Below are 20,824 nucleotides of genomic sequence, written 5' to 3'. Positions count from 1 at the left end.
ATCACCACTGAATTTATGTTATATAATATGCTTCATTTTTTAATGGCAGTTTTGATCACCATAAATAATGGTTAGTTCATTTTTGTCTAAAAGCCTGTTACTCTAGATTCCAGAAGATATTTATGATGTGGTTATTTATTATTCCTTGAATGCTTTAACATTTACATATTTACATTAATAAAAATTTTGGATTTTTTTTTTAACCCATCAGTTAGATATTATACAGCAGGAATATATCAATGATTCTGGTCTGATCCAAATTGAGCTAACAAAGGCTGCATTTGGCTGCTATGGTAATTGGCTTGCAACGGTGGAACAACGTCAAGAAAAGGAAACTGAGCTTGAATTGCAAATGAAACTATGGATGTATAATAAGAAAACACAAGGGTAAGATTACCTACATAGCTGTTTAATTTCAGAGCAGAAAATTATTTGACTTTCTAGCTTGTGGTTTCAATTATTGGTCTTTTTGATACATTTATATTAAGAGAAATGAAGGAAGTGTTACTCCTCTAATAAAGCCTTTAAGCTTTCTGCTCTGAGAAAGCAGTGGTGTCCTCCAAGTTATGAGTCACTTCATTGCATAAATGAGGAAACGTGGAGAAGTGGCACCCCCAAGGACACACCTAATTGCAGGCAGATCCAGGATTAGAATGCAGCTGTCTTTGTTCCTTGGCTCTTTCATTGATGTTATACTACCTTCTTTGGGAAAAATGACAGTAGCAGGTGGTGGAAGTGTGGTGTGGTGCAGTTTCGACTAGATAAGGAGCCCACTAGTTTCTCATAGTATGGCTGTAATAGCTATTTATCAAGCAAGTCCTTGCTTGTCAAGACCTAGGCTTAGTTCTCTGTGCCAGTTATCTTGTGAATCTTCACAAGATAAGCCTGTTGTTGCATTTTACAGGTGAGGAAACAGTCCCTCCATACCACTCTCATAACCTGGACTTTTAAAAAATCTGTCAGCCAGACAGGACCACTGCCCTGATATTCTAGAAAACAGGGCTAGCATGAGTTCCTTTCATTCACACCAGTGCTCTGTCGAGGCAGAAACAAACTTTGGGAGGTAGTTTGGGTGACTTATTAAATACTGACCAGGGCAGTATGAAATAGGTAGTGTTTCTGTACCTTCTTGCCACAAGGAGGGGCTTTATAGCCATTTCCTTTTTTGCTTTTTTTTTCAAAATAGGTATATGTGTTCTGCAGTTTTCCTGTACTTTAGGGTAGTAGCCTTTCAAGTGTCATGTTTGGACAGACCCCTATTTTATACTCACTGTGTACTAGTAAGTTGACACTACGTAATCGTCTGTGTTAATGTAAGTTACACGAGGCCAGAGGTAATGTGCCGGAACTCTCTGCGTCTTTTGTCTGTTAGTGACAGAGCACTCAATTGTTGCTCCTTATGGGTAGTAATATATAAGTTGCCTAATCTTAATGATTCTGTTGGAAAATGTACAACTTGTAAGGAATTCTTAATATTCAGTGATAGTATCTCATATTGTCCTGGTATAAAAATAAATTGGTTTCCTTCCTACTAGGTTTGTTCTTAATACAAAGGTTAACATGCCACATGAGGACCACATCACAGCTCTCTGTTTCTGTAATGCAGAAAAATCTGAAAGCTCCACGTTGGTTACAGCAAGTAAAGATGGCCACTTCAAAGTGTGGATATTAACAGATGATTCTGATATATACAGTAAGTTGCTTAAATATAGTGTATGCATATGTAGTGTACAAGTTTAAGAATTGGTATGTTTAACTCAAGAAAATGATATCCATTCTGGGAGGATTTTTTCAACTATAATTCTGTAGACCACTGCCTACTTTCAAATGATTTGGGAAATAACATTTTTACATTCCTTCTTTCCCAAATCTTTACTTATTTTATGACATTCTTGATTAATTGTGTGCTAATTACTCCATCTTATGAGGAAAGAGTTTTAAAAAAAAGTTACTCCTTTTGCAATTACTCCCTTTACTGTTGCACTAGAGGGAAGGCCAAGGTCTCTTGGAAGGGATACAAATTTCATATCAGTCAATGATTTGTAACTAAATTTGGGGGAGGAAAGTTTTTTGTTGCTTCCTTGTTTTTTAATCTGTGTGTCTAATAAATTCCCTAAAATATTATCTAGCATTATACTATTTCTATGCTCTACATTTCCACAGAAAAGGCTGTTGGCTGGACCTGTGACTTTGTGGGTAGTTATCATAAATACCAAGCAACTAACTGTTGTTTCTCTGAAGATGGCTCGTTACTAGCAGTTAGTTTTGAAGAAATAGTTACAATATGGGATTCAGAGACTTGGGAACTTAAATGTACATTTTGTCAACGAGCTGGGAAAATAAGGTAGGTAAATAATTGGGAGAGTGTAAACTGCTGGATTTTTTTTTTAATTCAACAAGTCTTTCTACATAAATTTTAATAATAATTTATGCCTTCTCCAAAGGTATCCGGTGTGTCAGTGGTGCCAGCAGCTCAGCAAAATACTGGGAAGCTAAGAAATGCTGTGTTTGTAAACCGTGTGCATTAGTTTTCTCGGTTGTACTACACAACAGTAGATGCCATGCATAAGCTCAGTAGATCCAGACAATGTTTACTTTCTCTGCATCTTCAAAAAAGCAATGTTATGCTCAAACTTCATTATTTTTAATAATGGCAAGGGAATTAACAATAATATCTTCCATTTTATTTCAGGTCACTTGAGCATTTGAGGACAGAATGGCTAATTGTTTCTAATTTCTAACATATCTAATTCTGAATTTACTTTATAAAACTTCTCAATTCATATTGCAAATCTGCCTCTTGAGGCAAAAAAAAAGCATAAAAGGTTTTAAGTAACTTAGTACGTTTCACATACACGTCCTCTATATGTGCCAATTACTGTACTGTACAGCATATTAGAAAAGAATTGGTCGTCAAATCTGTTTTCCCAAAGACACAAAGTAACTGAATAAACCTTTCCTTTTGTGCTCCTTACCCCCTTTTTCTGCAGGATAATTATGAATAAAAACACGTGTGTATCTAAAAGTCGGCCTTGCACAAAACTAGTACTGTGCGGGAAGTCTGCAGTCCCTTGCAGCTAAGGGTGATAGAACTGACTGTTGTTGACTTCCCTGTTTTAATCTCGGGCGGGAAGTCTGCAGGCTTCTGTAACTGAGTGTGATAAAACTAACTTGTTACTTTCCTTGTTTTAATCTAGGGCGAGAAGTCTGCAGTCCTCTGCAACTGAGTGTGGTAGAACTAACGTGTTAACCTTCCTTGTTTTAATATAAAGCAAGAAGTCAGCAGGCCTTTGTAACTGAGTATGGCAGAACTAACTTGTTACCCTCCTTGTTTTAATTTAGGGCGGAAAGTCTGCAGTCCTTTGTACCTGAGTGTGGTAGAACTAAATTGTTAACTTCCTTGTTTTAATCTAGGCACCTTTGCTTTGGGAGATTGACTTGTTCCAAGTATCTTCTTGGTGTCACTGAAAATGGCATTCTGTGCTGTTGGAATCTGCTCAGTTGTGCATGTAAGATATTTTTTGCTATAAAGTAGTATCAGAGCACATAGGAAAATTTGGAGTGCTATGCCTGTAATAATAGACTTTGATTACAGTTGACTCTTGAGTGATGCAGGAGTTAGGGTCATTGACCCTCTGCACAATCAAAAATTCACGTATAACTTAGAGACAACCTTCTGTGGATTTAACCAGCCTTGGGTTGAACAGTGCTGTAACATTTGCTGTTTTAAAAGTCTCTATGTATGTGTACCCGCTCAGTTCAAATTCGTGTTATTCAAGGGTCAGCTGTATTTATAAAGGGCTTCCCGGTAGCACTAGTGGTAAAGAATCTACCTGCCAACGCAGGAGATGCAAGAGACTCAGCCTTGTTCGCTGGAAGAAGGTTTATTCCCTGAAGTAGGAAATGGGACCCTACTGTGGTATTCCTGCCTGGAAAGGTCCATGGACAGAGGACCCTGGCAGGTTTACAGTCCGTGGGGCCACAGAGAGTGGGCACAACTGAGAGCACACACGTGCAGACGGGCTCAGTTCAGATCCGTGTTATTCAGGGTCAGCGGTGTTTATAAATTGCCCAATTTTCAACAAATCAACTTCCATTGTCCTTGCTGTTTTCCCCAGTCTTCAGTGTGTACAACTCTGCCGCCCTCCGTATTCTCCATCCTCATAACAATTTGTGGAAAGTTTCTCTAATTCATAATGCATATTAACCTGCAGTGCCCCTGTCAGCATTAAATTTGAATGGAGCCTATTAACAGTCCTCCTAACAAACATGGACTCTGTGGCATTTTACTTTTTCAAGTATGTTTGGAACACATGGTGGTTGCTTAGTAATGAATGTTTATAACTTTTTTAATATTCTCTATGACAATTCTGGTTAACATTGCCCATATTTAGCAGTAATGGAAAAACATGAGACCATAGTTGCATTGAAATAATAACCATTTCATTGCATGTGGAAGAAATACTGTTTTTTTGCTTCCTGCCCCTCATCTTAATGTAGATTTCCACAGATAATTTCAGTATGTTGACTGTGTGTTATCTGGAAGCATAAAATCCCTTTTCCTAAGAATAAGAAAATTGATTGTCCCAATAAATATTGAGTACCTACTTTAAGAAGATTTTGGTAAATCTCTTCTTAAAAGTGAATCCCTTTTTCCCCCAGTGGAATGGAGTACGAAATTAAATGTGAGAGTTATGGAACCTGATCCCAATTCAGAGAATATTGCTGCCATTGCTCAGTCTTCTGTTGGTTCAGACTGTAAGTACACACATTTCTTTGACAAAAGAAATCTGTTCCCTAAATTTTCTTTTTAACATCTTTAATGTAATTTGAGTTAAACTTAACTTTGGATCAGAAGCCACTTGCCTGACCACTGCTCTTTCTTGAGTTCCAGCTTGAGGACGTCCCTCATTTTTCAGCATGTCATCCATCTCCTACTCAGTCTTCAAAATCCAAGAGAGATTTCACCTCCTTAAAGGATTTTGAAACCACCCCCCAACCCCCAAGGAGCTTTAATCATTCCTTCTCTGTGATCTTAAAGCTCCACAGATGTCTGTTCTAGAGCTTAAGACAAAAAGTACTTCTGTAGTGTTTTGGTGTCTGTTTTCTGCAGTTGGCCCTGCTCTCAGAAATAGGAATTTTTCTTTCTCTTTTCCATCTTCAAAGCCCTCATTCCTAACCTGCTTGACACATAGTAGGCATCACAGATACTTACTGAATCAAAGCCTAAAATAATCATGACCTGGGCCATTTATTCAATGGGGTAAGTCCCAGGGTGAGTGTGGGCCTCCAATCTGAGGCTAGAACTAACCTTTGCCAGCAAAATGTTATTGTCTGTTTTTTTTTCCTCTAGTGTTTGTATTTAAACCTAGCGAGCCAAGGCCATTGTATATTCAAAAGAATATCTGCAGAGAGGAAGTCTTGTGGGGAGTGTTTGTTCCCCGAGATGTCCCTGAATCGTTCACCTCAGAAGCTTACCAGTGGCTGAACAGATCCCAGTTTTACTTCCTAACAAAATCACAGGTAACCATCCACCTCAGAAAAGGCGGTCATTTGGTATGTGTGAAATAGTATTGTTAAGGATTACCCCTTCTCTCCCTACCCACCTCAACCCACTGCCAAATCATCTATCTAGTATGCTCAGTACAGTCATATTATTGGTGGGAGTATATTAGCCCCCACCTTAAAGGCTCTTTCTTGTATTCATTCATTCCATGACAGTAAAAAAGATACGATCTAAAAGATAATTAGAGTATTTTGAATTGTATTTGTTAGAATGGCCTTTTTTTAACTTTTTTATTTGATTTACCATAAAGAAATCAGTGGCTTAAATTAGATCTATCAATTGACTTTTTATATATATATGTATATCTCTTTCAGAACGATCTTACAACTGTCACAGCAGTTACTAAATACATTTTCTGTGAGCATATATATATAAGCATGAAAAGTTGACATCATTTTCTAACTGTAATATCTACAGTTTATATTTTGCATCATTAATTGACCTCTCTTTTCAGAGTTTATTGACATTCAGTACACAGTGTCCAGAAGAGAAACTCACACCCACAAGCAAACAGGTACGTTCTGGTCACTTGTAGCTCAGATCATGGACATTGCCTCCCTGCAAAGATAAGTTTATCTTTCAAAACTCAGCTATGACAAAAATGTTTTACCTGCCCTGAAGTGGAGTTTTAAATTATATACTTAGAAATTTCTTGCTTCATTTGGTGTCATAGTGGTCTTTGAAAATGTAGTTTTAATTTGTAATATCAGTAATGTATGCTTATGATCCAAAGAATCAAATAGTTTTATGAGACGTTTGTGAGAAAACTTGAACTTCACCACCAAGTGAGATTACCCACATAGATACCCACTCGCAACTTTTTAGTTGAAGTTTTTATTTACCTCTGTGTCTCTAAGAAACATGTTTATATTGCTAATTCTGGATTTTTCACATCTAGGCATTAGACTTGGTATTTTCTAATTCTGATCTATTGAAGTTGAAATTTCTTTCACATCCCTCCCCCCAAATACACAACATACGCCCACTTACATTCTGTCCCTAATCTTTGCAGTGTAGATAAATTTATCTTAGATCGCTGTTCATCCTTAAAAATGTTAACACCATTGGTAACTGAGCCATGCAGTAACAAACAGGTTGTTTTTCCTTTTATGACCAGCTTCTTTTATCTGGAGTTAATGATTGCTTATCTTTTCATTTGCTCAGTTTCCTATTCTCATCTAGTGAAAGTGAGAGTGTCAGTCGCTCAGTCATGTCCAGTTCTTTGTGACCCCATGTACCGTAGCCCACCAGGCTCCTCCATCCATGGAGTTTTCCAGGCAAGAATACTGGAGTGGGCAGCCATTCCCTCCTCCAGGGGTCTTCCCGACCCAGGGATCGAGCCTGGGCCTCCTGCACTGGGGGCACCTAGTTCCCCCAGTGTGTGCGTCCTCTCATGGTCTTCATATTAGGTATGCTGGGCTTGAAGAAGTGTTTTCAAGAGCCTCTGACCTGCTTTACTCTGAACTGATTGCCCGTTTATAAACCTAACACCTGCTGCACAGTGGTCATCTTAGAATCTGCATTTGCTGCCATTCTGGGGGTTCAGTCACCTCTCCTGTAATAGATCCTGTGGTTTATCGCTTGCTTTGGTTACTCCTTTGCTTTGGTAAATATCTCCATGGGAAGTAAATTTAAGACGTTGCAGGTTTGGACTTGTTTTTATTCTCTCTCATTTGATTGGTTGGTTACGTAGAATTCTAGGTTGAAAATCATTTTGTCTCAGAACTTTGAAGATACTGTTATACTTTATCTGTAACCTGACTTAGTTTTCTCTGAAAATTCATTGAATTCATTTAGCATTTTTTTTGTTGATCATTACTGTATGCTCTAGACATTTAGGGTATCGGTGAATGGAAGGGTCAAGTCTCTATAAATTTGTAGTGTTACAGTCTAATAGGAAGGTACAGATAATAAACATTAAAATATATAGTATTTTAGAAAGTAATTCTTTTTTTCCCGTTTTTTATAGTATGAGAGATTTCTTATTTTTCATCTGATCTTTTCTGTATATGTTTGGTGTTTTTTTTTTTTTTGGTCTCTCTTGTATGGTTTGTTTTCATTAGGTTTTTTCTTTTCAATCTGTTTTGGAGATTTTCATCAGAGTCTGATGATTCTTGGCTGTCTGCTTTTAATTAAAAGTGAGCAAGGTCACCTTTGAAAGTTCGCCTGGATGGAACTTGACCTCTGGTCTCCACTAGGTGACTGAGCTATTAGGAGAAAATCTCTGAAGTCATTACTTTTAGAACTTTTTCTCTTAGACTGGTCATTATCACCCAGATAAACTTCTTCCAAATTCCTGCCTGAAAGGCGTCACCTGACTGCCAGCACTGCAGGAAGCAGCCTCTATGGACCACAGCTGCCTTCAGCTGCGCGGCCACCCTCACCCTCCACACACCAAGCTGTCTAGTCTAAAGACACACTTGGTTTTGCTCTTCAAGGAGCAAAAGACACACTTGGTTTTGCCAGCCTTCTGCTGAGGCTGAGGAGGAGATCAGGAAATCTGAGAGCTCTAGAGATAGACTGTAACCAGGCTAACAGGTTTTCTTCTTTTTTTTCTTTTAGCCTTTTTCAGAAGCACTATTAGTACCAATTCTTGAGCATTGTGAGATTCTACAGCATACATTTGGAGAAGGAAATGGCAACCCACTCCAGTGTTCTTGCCTGGAGAATCCCATGGACAGAGGAGCCTGGCAGGCTACAGTCCATGGGGTCACAAGAGTTGGACACAACTTAGTGACTAAACCACCACCACAGCATAAATTGGGGTGCTTCTTAGCGTTGGCCACCACCAGCTTAGAATCCTGTTCTCTTGGGTCTACTAGGTCAGTTAGCACCCCTCAGCCTGCTCTCCACTTCCCACATCACCCAGTTTCTTTATTACTGTAGATCTGTGCCCTTTTGAAAACCCCTTGCTGCTGTTTTTGTAGGACTGGGGGTAGAAGTAGTGGTAGGTGTACATATTGTTCTGTCATCTGCCGGGGTCCAGCCCCGGCTGATCCAGGGAGTTCGAAGCAGGGACGGCGTCAGAGAGGATCAGGATACAATAGCTTCAATTAGATATTAGAGATATAAAGAGTAATAGAATGAGGATAGCTCAGCAGGAAAATTCAGTGGAGAAAAGAGGCTGATAGCTTGGTTTACGCGGGAGACCAATAAAACTTCAAGACAAGAAGCTTGCACCACTTACGTAGGCCGCAGGCATCCTTCCATTCTCCTGAAGGAGAGGAGACACTGAGGCCTCCCCGGTCAGATCTTAGAAGCCCAGGCATAATTAGTAAGCATGGCGGGTTCCGCGCTCCAGATGGAGACTCAGCCAGAGTTTGAGAGAGAGAGAGACATGGGGAGACCAGTATTTCGAGAAACTGATCCCAATTCTTTATTTTCCATGGTCTACTTTTATACACTGAGATGTTATGCAAAAGTCACGTGGGGTCAGCAGTCCTGACTTTTATCAAAGTCAGGTGCTTCATACAAATGTATACAGAGGTCTTAGGGGTGTTACATCATCTTCTGGCCAGGGGGCCTGCTGACAATTTATGGCCTTCTCCTTGTGACAGCGGTCAGTCAACCAGGACACTTATTTCTCCAGGGGTGATTATTCTTAAAACAGACGCCACCCAAATAAAGTTACATTCCTGTAGGGTGAGGGTGTAGTGGGTTTTAGTTATGGAAAGAATTTACTTAGCCTAAGGTCTAACATGATTAATATCAAAGGTTAATACTTATTTCTTCTATATATTCATTAATGTGTATAAGGGCAAGGGATGTGGAGACTTAGCAACAAACATTGGCTCAACAAATGAAAAACCCTTCACCAATACAATTTCTAATCAGCCAACTATACTTATACTAATGGTTTTCTAACTTTTCTAAGGAACCTGTTTTTAGAAGGTTTAAAGCATCTTGTGCCTCTCACGGTTGGGAGGCTGTGAGCAATCACATGTGGCCGGACAAGCCTGTCAGGCAGGCTAGAGAACCTTCAGAGGAGTTTGTAGGTTGAAACACTCCTATCACGCCCAGGAATTATTATTAACTGGAGCTCTAAGTTAACTTCTTCTCCGAAAGAGGTGGTGGGGGACAGCCCCCCGTAAAGTCAGAGGTGTAGGTGAGCACAAAGTAGTAAAGTAGGCAGGCTCTGGTTATGGGGGTAGATGCTTGAGGATTTCCAGGGGGACTCCTGAGGCTCGATCCCACCTTTGCGTATGTCGAGCCTCCTTCCTCATGACCTTTGCCACAGGTGAAGTGCCTCACACTGGCCCCCAACAGTCATCTTAAGTGTCCACGTTGGCTTTTCTCAGAGTAAATGGACTAGTTTCAGTTGCTTTACTTGTGAAGTGAAAGAATCATACAAGATAACCTACAATTCCTTTCATCCCTGTTATTTTATTACTGTAGTACTTGGATCAGAGGCAGTTCCTCCTTTTTTATTGAAATTATTTCCCTGTTCTTTAACCCTTACAGCTCTTAGCAGAAGAAAGTCTTCCAACAACCCCATTTTATTTCTTATTGGGAAAGCACAGGAAGGAACAACAGAATGACAAGTTAAATGAAGCTTTGGAAAATGAGCTGGTACAGCTGCCCTTAACAGAAAACATACCTGCAATTAGTGAGGTAAGTAATTATTAATTACATAAGTTTATTATAATACTGAAACTAACAGTATAAATTAATTGCTTATACCTATGTGACAGGGGTTAAATGCAGTAAAGGACTTTAACTAAAGTTGGAATTTTTGGATAATCAATCTGTAACAAATAATTTTTGGATTATCATTTGTATATTGTGCAACTTTAATTCTCAAACTAAATGGCATAAAATTTAGGATTTCTGATGAGGTTGGAGGAGGGGTTGTTTGCATAAAAGTAGGAGTTCTTTGGTTTTTCATCAACAGAACCTGGTGTTGATAAAAGCCTTGGCATTTCCTCTTTTTAAATGAAACCCTGTTTCTGTTTCACTCTAGCTTCTTCGCACTCCAGCCCACGTCCTGCCATCTGCTTCTTTCCTCTGCTCCATGTTTGTAAACTCACTCCTGCTGTCTAAGGAGACTAAGAGGTAAGGCAGTTTATCACATGTGTTCAGATACTCTGTTTTGAGAAACAGGATGGTTTGTGATATCATTGATCAGAATATTCTTTCCCTGTGTTTCTCCTTCAGCTTTAATCTGTATTTACAGGGTATAGAATTACTAAGTCAAATAAAAGTGTATTCAGTAACAACAATTTTCATTAATTTTGTTCATATGATTTTTTTCATAAGTATCTTAAATTAGAAAGTTATTGTTTAGAAATATTTTTCAATAGTAATTGCATTTTATTCTGTTATTGTTTAAAGTGCTGAAGAACATCCTGATGATGTCGATATGGTGGAAGAAAAAGAAAGTGATGATTCAGATGAAGAAAATAATTTCACTGAAAAGATCCAGGATACAAATAACACAGATTTGGAAGAAGACATTATATATCAGTTGTCAAAATCAGAAGAAAAAGAACTGAAAAAATTTAGGAAAGTAGACTACAGCTGGATAGCTGCTCTTTGAGCCTTGGAGGATGGGGGAGGGTTCTGCACTTTGTTTTCACGTTTTGATTTGTTTTCATTGTGTGTTGATACTCCACAAATCTATTTAAATGTTTTTTCTGTTCTTGAGATGTTAAATATTAACAGGCTTTACTTTTAAATAACTGGTAATATGAAGTTGGGTTTACATCATGTTTTACAGTTGCCATATCACGTATCAGCCCTAAAGGAGAGCTAGAAGTTGAACTTAAATAGCATAAGTCCCCTTATCTGCAATTTGGAGATATAAAAAGTTTTTTAAGGTTTTGTAGATAGTGTTTTAATTTCAGAATTCATTTGGTGGCCAAGTATGACTTGAACTGATGTGAGGTTCTCTACAGTCTTGATTTCATCCGTCTTGTATATTTTTCATAGAGAAATTTAGGGAGATGATTATGGTGGTATTTCACAGACTTCATTGAGAATGTTATATAATACAAGCTGCCTAAAATCTGAAAAATTCTAAATTCACATCATCTGACCCCATACCTTTCTGAGAAGGTGTCTACTATACTTGTACTATACTTGTAAATACGGTTTTCATGACAGCCTTAGAGCCAATAAGAAGAGCTTGTGTTACTCTATCCGTGTTACTGTGTCTACTCAGTCACGTAACAATCACTTAGGAGTTTTGCAATTCAATGATACTCTTCTGTAAAATCTATATTAAAAAGTTAATGCAAAAACAAGTGGACACATCATAAGTGCACATCTCAGGGAATGTTCACAAATTTGCTCTAAGTGGCTTTTTTTAATATTTTTATTTTTTTAGATTCTATTTCTACTGTTTTTGGAGTTTACACTTTTATACTGGTACTCATTGAAAGTAACCTTATAAATTTCTATAATATGCTTAAACATCTATATGATTTATAGACTTAGAGAGTGTCTTCTACTGACTGTCTACTATGGTGGTTAAACGTCCTTTCATGTCTCTTTATGGCCACTCCAGTTATTTGGTCATTTTGTTGGTTTTCATGGATGCTAAACACTGCTGAATAAATTGGTACAAAGCAGAACAATTATGGATCTTTTTTTTCTCTTGTCACACAGTGTCCCTTGCTCAGTTCTTTTCAGATAGGGTTGTGGAAAAATGATGATTACAGACTTGATCCCTGCACTTGTCCTCTTGTAATTTTGTTGAAAGCTCTATTTTGAGGTTCAGTTCAACTTCTTGAGGGTATAGCTTGTGATCTTAAAATTGCCTTTATATTTTCTTAATTTTTTGTCTCACTTAATTCATTAGCTTCATTGAATACATCACTTCTAGTCAGAAGATGCAGAAGATGGCAGAACTGAGGTATCTGGCCAAGGAGCTACTAGGAAAGAACATAGGAAATGAAGTATCCTTGAACATTTTGCTCTTAGCCATTCACTCCCCTAGAGCCTCTGCTCTGTTTTCTCTTCTGATCTCTGTTTCAACTGAATGTGGCTTTCAATATTCACGCAAATGTTTATTTTATTTAAAAAAATAGCATTGTAAGTCCTTTTTTATTATTGTGCCTTAATGTATTACATTCTTTTTTCCTTTTTAATTTTTTTTATTGAAGAATAATTTTTACAAAATTTTGCTGTTTTCTGTCAAATCTCAACATAAATTAGCCATAGGTATACATATATCCCCTCCCTTTTGAACCTTCTTCCCATCACCCTCCCATCCCACCCCTCTAGGTTGATACAGAGCCCCTGTTTAAGTTTCCTGAGCCGTACAGCAAATTCCTGTTGGCAGTCTATTTTATATGTGGCAATGTAAGTTTCCACGTTACTCTTTCCATACATCTCACCCTCTCCTCCCCTCTCCCCATGTCCATAAGTCTATTCTCTATGTCTGTTTCTCCATTGCTGATCTGTAAATAAATTCTTTAGTACCATTTTTCTAGACTCTGTATATATGCATTACAATACTATATCTTCCTTTTTCTGACTCACTTCACTCTGTATAATAAGTTCTAGGTTCATCCACCTCATCAGAACTGACTCAAATGTGTTCCTTTTTATGGCTGAGTAATATTCCATTGTGTATATGTACCACGACTTTTTTACCCATTCATCTGTCATGGGCGTCTGGTTTGCTTCCACGCTCTAGCTATTGTAAATAGTGCTGCAGTGAACAATGGGATACATGTGTCTTTTTCAGTTTTGATTTCCTCAGGGTATATGCCTAGGAGTGGGTCATTTGGCACTTTTATTCCTGGTTTTTTAGGGAATCGCCATACCGTCTTCCATAGTAGCTGTATCAATTTATATTCCCACCAACAGTGCAAGGGCATTCCCTTTTCTCCACACCCTCTCCAGCATTTATTGTTTGTAGACTTTTTGATGATGGCCATTCTGACCAGTGTGAGGTGATCCCTCATTGTAGTTTTGATTTGCATTTCTCTAATAATGAGCAATGTTGATCCTCTTTCATGTGTTTGTTAGCCATCTGTATGTCTTCTTTGGAGAAATGTTTGTTTAGAACTTTTTCCCACTTTTTGATTGGGTTGTTTGTTTTTCTGGCATTGAGTTGTATGAGCTGCTTGTATATTTTTAAAATTAATCCTTTGTCAGTTGTTTTGTTTGCTATTATTTTCTCCCATTCTGAGGGTTGTCTCTTCACCTTCTTATTGTTTCCTTTGCTGTGCAAAGGCTTTTAAGTTTAATCAAGTCCCACTTGTTTACTTTTGTTTTTATTTCTGTTACTCTAGGAGGTGGGCCAAAGAGGATCTTGCTTTGATTTATGTCATCAAGTGTTCTGCCTATGTTTGCCTATGTTTTATAGTTTCTGGTCTTATATTTAGGTCTTCAATCCATTTTGAGTTTATCTTTGTGAATGATATTAGGAAGTGTTCTAATTTCATTATTTTACAAGTGTGTGTGTGCGTGCTAAGCTGCTTCAGTCGTGTCTGACTCTTTGTGACCTCATGGACTGTAGTCCACCAGGCTCCTCTGTCCATGGGATTCTCCAGGCAAAAATACTGGAGTAGGTTGCCATGCCCTTCTCCAGTCTTTTACATGTAGCTGTCCAGTTTTCCCAGCACCATTTATTGAAGAGGCTGTCTTTGCCCCATTGTATATTCTTGCCTCCTTTGTCAAAAATAAAGAACCCATAGGTGCATGGGTTTATTTCTGGGATTTCTCTCTTGTTCCATTGGTCTGTATTTCTGTTTTGTGCCAGTACCATACTGTATTGATGACTGTAGCTTTGTAGTGTAATGAGAAGTCAGGAAGGTTGATTCCAGCACCATTCTTCTTTCTCAAGGCTGCCTTGGCTTGGGCTTTTGTGTTTCCATATGAATTGTGAAATTTTTTGTTCTAGTTCTGTGAAAAAATGCCATTAGTAATTTGATAGGGGTCTCAGTGAATCTGTAAATTGCATTTGATAGTATAGTCATTTTCACAATATTGATTCTTCCTACCCAGGAACATGGAATATCTCTCCATCTGTTTATGTCATCTTTGATTTCTTTCATTAGTGTTTTATACTTTGCTGTGCACAGTTCTATTCTCTCCTTACGTTTATTTCTAGATATTTAATTCTTTTTGTTGCCATGGTGAATGTGATTGACTCCTTAATTTCTCTTTCTGATTTTTCATAGTAGTATATAGAAATGCAAGTGATTTCTGTGTATTGATTTTGTATCCTGAAACTTTCTAAATTCACTGATTAGCTGTAGTAATTTTCTGATACTATCTGTCGGGTTTTTTATGTACAGTATCATGTCATCTGCAAACAGTGAGAGCTTTACTTCTTTTCTGATCTGGATTCCTTTTATTTCTTTTTCTTCTCTGATTACTGTAGCTAGGATTTCCAGAACTATGTTGAATAATATTGTTGAAAGTGGACACCCTTGTCTTGTTCCTGATCTTAGGGGGAATGCTTTCAGTTTTTTGCCATTGAGAATAATATTTGCTGTAGGCTTATCGTATATGGCCTTTACTATGTTGAGGTAGGTTCCTTCTGTGCCCGTTTTTTGAAGAGTTTTAATCATAAATGGGTGCTGAATCTTGTCAAAGGCTTTCTGCATCTATAGAGATGCTCATATGGTTTTTATCTTTCAGTTTGTTAATATGGTGTATCACATTGACTAGATTTCTGTATATTGAAGAATCCTTGCATTCCTGGAGTAAACCCAACTTGATCATGGGGTATGAGCTTTTTGATGTGTTGCTGAATTCTGTTTGCTAAAATTTGTTGAGGATTTTTGCATCTATGTTCATCAGTGATATTGGCCTATAATTTTCTTTTTTCATATTGTCTTTGTCTGGTTTAGGTATCAGGGTGATAGTGGCTTCATAGAATGAATTTGGAAGTGTATCTTCCTCTGAAATTTTTTGAAAGAGTTTTAGAAGGATAGGCATTAGCTCTTCTCTAAGTGTTTGATAGAATTCTCCTATGAAGCCATCTGGTCCTGGGCTTTGTTTTTATCATAGCTTCAATTTCAATGCTTGTAATTGGCTTGTTCATGATTTCTATGTCTTGGTTCAGTCTTGGAAGATTGAACTTTTCTAAGAATCTGTCCCTTTTTTCCAGGTTATCCATGTTATTGCCATATAGTTGTTCATAATAGTCTCTTATAAAATCCTTTGTATTTCTGCAGTGTCTGTTGTAACCTCTCCTTTTTCATTTCTGATTTTGTTGATTTGATTCTTCTTTTTTTCTCCATGAATCTGGCTAAAGGTTTGTCAGTTCTGTTTATCTTCTCAAAGAACCAGCTTTTAGTTTTATTTATCTTTACTATTGTTTCTTTTATTTCTTTTTCAGATACTTCTGCTCAGATCTTTATGATTTATTTCCTTCTACTAATTTTGGGATTTTTTTTGGTTCTTCTTTTTCCAGTTGTTTCAGGTATGAAGTTAGTTTCTCTATTTAATGTTTTTCCTTGTTTCTTAGGTTGGGATTGTATTGCTATAAACTTCCCTCGTAGACCTGCTTTTGCTGCATCCCATAGGTTTGAGTTGTCGTGTTTCCATTGTCATTTTTTCTAGATTTTAAAAATTTCCCTTTTGATTTCTTCAGTAACCTGTTGGTTACTTAGAAACATATTGTTTAATCTCCATGTGTTTGTGTTTCTTACAGTTTTTTTCTTGTAATTGACATCTAGTCTCAGCATTGTGGTCAGAGAAGATGCTTGACATGATTTCAATTTTCTTAAATTTACTGAGGTTTGATTTGTGACCTAAGATGTGGTCTATCATGGAGAATGTTCCATGAGCACTTGAGAAGAAGATGTATTCTAGATTTTGATGCAATGTCCTGAAGATATCAATGAGATCCATCTCATCTAATGTATAATTTAAGACTTGTGGTTTTTAATGAATTTTCTGTTTTGATGAACTGTCCATTGGTGTGAGTGGTGTGTTAAAGTCACCTACTATTATTGTGTTACTGTCAATTTCTCCTTTTATGTCTGTTAGTGTTTGTCTTATGTATTGAGGTGCTAGTATGTTGGGTTCATAGATATTTACAATTATGTCTTCCCCTTAGAATGATCCCTTGACCATTGGGTAGTGTCCTTCATTATCTCTTATAATCTTTATTTTAAGGTCTAGTTTGTCTGATATAAGGATTGCTGGATTTGGAAATAAGAAGTTCATGATCTGAGCCACAGTCAGCTCCTGGTCTTGTTTTTGCTGACTGTATAGAGCTTCTCCATCTTTGGCTGCAAAGAATATAATCAATCTGATTTCAGTATTGACCATCTGGTGATGTCTATATGTAGTCTTCTCTTGTGTTGTTGGAAGAGGGTATTTGCTATGGAAGATGGTGTTTGCTATGACCAGTGCGTTCTCTTGGCAGAACTCTATTAGCCTTTCCCCTACTTCATTCTGTTACTCCAGGTATTTCTTGATTGTCTCCTTTTCCATTCCATTTCCCCATAATGAAAAGGACATCATTTTTGGGTTTTAGTTCTAGAAGCACTTGAAGGTCTTCATTGAACCGTTCAACTTCAACTTCTTCAGCATTACTGGCCAGGCCATAGACTTGGATTACTGTGATATTGAATGGTTTGCCTTGGAAGCAAACAGAGATCATTCTGTTATTGCCACATTCAGACTTACATTGAAGAAAGTAGGGAAAACCACTAGACCATTCAGGTATGACCTAAATCAAATTGTACAGTGGAAGGGACAAATAGATTCAAGGGATTAGATCTGATAGAGTGCCTGAAGAACTATGGATAGAGGTTCGTGACATTGTACAGGAGGCAGAGATCAAGACCATCCCCAAGAAAAAGAAATGCAAAAAGGTAAAATGGTTGTCTGAGGCCTTACAACTAGCTGTGAATAGAAGAGAAGCAAAAGGCAAAGGAGAAAAAGAAAAATATACCCATTTGAATGCAGACTTCCAAAGAATAGCAGAGATAGAAGAAAGGCTTCCTCAGTGATCAGTGCAAAGACATAGAGGAAAACAGTAGAATGGGAAAGACTAGAGAGCTCCAAGAAATTAGAGATACCAAGGGAACATTTCATGCAAACATGGGCACAATAATGGACAAAAATGATATGGACCTAACAGAAGCAGAAGATATTAAGAAGGGGTGGCAAGAGTATACAGAAGAACTATACAAAAAAGATCTTCACGACCCAGATAATCACGATGGTGTGATCATCAACCTAGAGCCAGACATTCTGGAATATGAAGTCAAGTGGGCCTTAGGAAGCATCACTATGAACAAAGCTAGTGGAGGTGATGGAATTCCAGTTGAGCTATTTCAAATCCTGAAACATGATGCTGTGAAAGTGCTGCACTCAATATGCCAGCAAATTTGGAAAACTCAGCAGTGGCCACAGGACTGGGAAAGGTCAGTTTTCATCCCAGTCCCAAAGAATGGCAATGCCAAACAATGCTCAAACGACCACACAACTGCACTCACGTGCTAGCAAAGTAATGCTCAAAATTCTCCAAGCCAGGCTTCAACAGTACATGAACCATGAACTTCCAGATGTTCAAGCTGGATTTAGAAAAGGCAGAGGAACCAGAGATCAAATTACCAACATCTGCTGGATATCAAGCAAGAGAGTTCCAGAAAAATGTCTACTTCTGCTTTATTGACTATGCCAAAGCCTTTGATTATGTGGACCACAACAAACTCTGGAAAATTCTTCAAGAGATGGGAATACCAGACCACCTTAACCTGACTCTTGAGAAATCTGTATGCAGGTCCAGAAGCAACAGTTAGAACTGGACATGGAACAACCGACTGGTTCCAGATAGGGAAAGGAGTATGTCAAGGCTGTATATTGTCACCCTGCTTATTTAACTTCTATGCAGAGTACACCATAAGAAACGCTGGGCTGGATGAAGCACAAGCTGGAATCATATCTTCAGATATGCAGATGACACCACCCTTATGCAGAAAGTGAAGAACTAAAGAGCCTCTTGATGAAAGAGGAGAGTGAAAAAGTTGGCTTAAAGTTCAACATTCAGAAAACCAAGATCATAGCATCCGGTCCCATCACTTGATGGCAAATAGATGGGGAAACAGTGACAGACTTTATTTTCTTGGGCTCCAAAATTACTGCAAATGGTGATTGCAGCCATGAAACAAATAGACACTCCCTCCGTGGAAGAAAAGTTTTGACCAACCTAGACAGCATATTAGAAAGTAGAGACTACTTTGCCAACAAAGATCCATCTAGTCAAAGATACGGTTTTTCCAGTAGTCATGTATGGATGTGAGAGTTGTACTATAAAGAAAGCTGAGCACCGAAGAATTGATGCTTTTGAACTGTGGTGTTGGAGAAGATTCTTGAGAGTCCCTTGGACTGCAAGGAGATCCAACCAGTCCATCCTAAAGGAGATCAGTCCTGGGTGTCCATTGCAAGGACTGATGCTGAAGCTGAAACTCCAATACTTTGTCTACCTGACGCAAAGAACTGATCATTTGAAAAGACCCTGATGCTGGGAAAGATTGAAGGCAGGAGGAGAAGGGGCGACAGAGGATGAGATGTTGGATGGTGTCACTGACTCACTGGACATGAGTTTGAGTAAGCTCTGGGAGTTGGTGATGGACAGGGAAGCCTGGCGTTCTGCAGTCCATGAGGTCTCAGAGTCAGATATGACTAAGCAACTGAACTGAACTGAGGATTGCTACTCCAGCTTAGTTTTGCTTTCCATTTGCATGGAATATATTTTTCCATCCTCTGACTTTCAGTCTATATGTGTCTTTAGGTCCAAAGTGGGTTTCTTGTAAGACAGCGTTTATATGGGTCTTGTTTTTGTATCCATTCAGCCAGTCTGTGTCTTTTGGTTGCACCATTGAATCCATTTACATTTAAAGCAGTTATTGATATATATGTTCCTATTGCCATTTTCTTAATTGTTTGGCATTCATTTTGTAAATCTTTTTCCTTCCCGTGTATTTCTTGACTATATAAGTCCCTTTAACATCTGTTGTAAAGCTTGTTTGGCGGTATTGAATTCTCTTTACTTTTGCTTGTCTGAAAGCTTTTTATTTATCCATCAATTTTGAATGAGATCCTTGCCAGGTAGAGTAATCTTGATTGTAGATTTTTCCCTTTCGGTGCTTTAAATATATCCTGCCATTCCCTTCTGGTCTGCAGTTTCTGCTGAAAGAACAGCTGTTTAGCATATGGGGTTTCCCTTGTATGTTACTTGTTGCTTCTCCCTTGCTGCTTTTAATATTCTTTCTTTGTTTTTAGTCTTTGTTAGTTTGATTAGTATGTGTCTTGGTGTGTTTCTCCTTGGGTTTATCCTGTATGGGATTCTCTGTGCCTCTTGGACTTGATTGACTGTTTCCTTTTCTATGTTGGGGAAGTTTTCAACTATAATCTCTTCAAAAGTTTTCTCATACCCTTTCTTTTTCTCTTCTGCTGCTGCTGCTAAGTCGCTTCAGTCGTGTCCAACTCTGTGCGACCCTATAGACAGCAGCCCACCAGGCTCCCCTGTCCCTGGGATTCTCCAGGCAAGACACTGGAATGGGTTACCATTTCCTTCTCCAGTGCATGAAAGTGAAAAGTGAAAGTGAAGTCGCTCAGTCGTGTCTGACTCTTAGCGACCCCATGGACTGCAGCCCACCAGGCTCCTCTGTCCATGGGATTTGCCAGGCAAGAGTACTGCAGTGGGGCTGCTTCTTTTGGGACCCCTGTAATTCAAATGTTGGTGCGTTTGATATTGTCCCAGAGGTCTCTGAGACTATCCTCAGTTCTTTTCATTCTTTTCACTTTATTCTGCTCTTCAGAAGTTATTTCCACCATTCTTATCTTCCAGCTCACTGATTCGTTCTTCTGCTTCAAATATTCTGCTGTTGATTCTTTCTAGAGTATTTTTAATTTCAGTAATGTGTTTGTCTCTGTATGTTTGTTCTTTTTTTTTTTTGAATTTTAAATATTTTTAATTTTCAATTGTTGCTTTTTTTTTTAATTTTATTTTATTTTTAAACTTTACAATATTGTATTAGTTTTGCCAAATATCAAAATGAATCCACCACAGGTATACCTGTGTTCCCCATCCTGAACCCTCCTCCCTCCTCCCTCCCCATACCCTCCCTCTGGATTGTCCCAGTGCACCAGCAGGCATACACACTGAGGAAACCAGAAGGGAAAGAGACACGTGTACCCCAGTGTTCATCGCAGCACTGTTTATAATAGCCAGGACATGGAAGCAACCTAGATGCCCATCAGCAGATGAATGGATAAGAAAGCTGTGGTACATATACACAATGGAGTATTACTCAGCCATTAAAAAGAATACATTTGAAT

General features: G+C 38.2%; 1 protein-coding gene across 1 annotated transcript in view; it reads left to right on the top strand.

Moving 5' to 3' along the window:
• Positions 1-12,219, top strand: part of WDR75 (WD repeat domain 75) — a 42,664-nt gene extending 30,445 nt beyond the window's left edge. Inside the window, exons 12-21 of the mRNA XM_010862913.1 lie at positions 212-387; positions 1,536-1,693; positions 2,164-2,344; positions 3,415-3,509; positions 4,663-4,758; positions 5,354-5,523; positions 6,021-6,080; positions 10,028-10,177; positions 10,527-10,618; positions 10,898-12,219. Coding sequence (XP_010861215.1) covers positions 212-387; positions 1,536-1,693; positions 2,164-2,344; positions 3,415-3,509; positions 4,663-4,758; positions 5,354-5,523; positions 6,021-6,080; positions 10,028-10,177; positions 10,527-10,618; positions 10,898-11,102 — 1,383 coding nt within the window. The 3' untranslated portion in view covers positions 11,103-12,219. The remainder of the gene's footprint in view (positions 1-211; positions 388-1,535; positions 1,694-2,163; positions 2,345-3,414; positions 3,510-4,662; positions 4,759-5,353; positions 5,524-6,020; positions 6,081-10,027; positions 10,178-10,526; positions 10,619-10,897) is intronic.
• Positions 12,220-20,824: the final 8,605 nt, after the last annotated feature.

Source organism: Bison bison, unplaced genomic scaffold (genome assembly GCF_000754665.1).
Source record: "Bison bison bison isolate TAMUID 2011002044 unplaced genomic scaffold, Bison_UMD1.0 scf7180017864485, whole genome shotgun sequence".
NCBI classification, from domain to species: Eukaryota; Metazoa; Chordata; class Mammalia; order Artiodactyla; family Bovidae; genus Bison; species Bison bison.
Note: the sequence above shows the minus strand (reverse complement) of the source record. Positions and strands in the feature narration are given on the sequence as shown.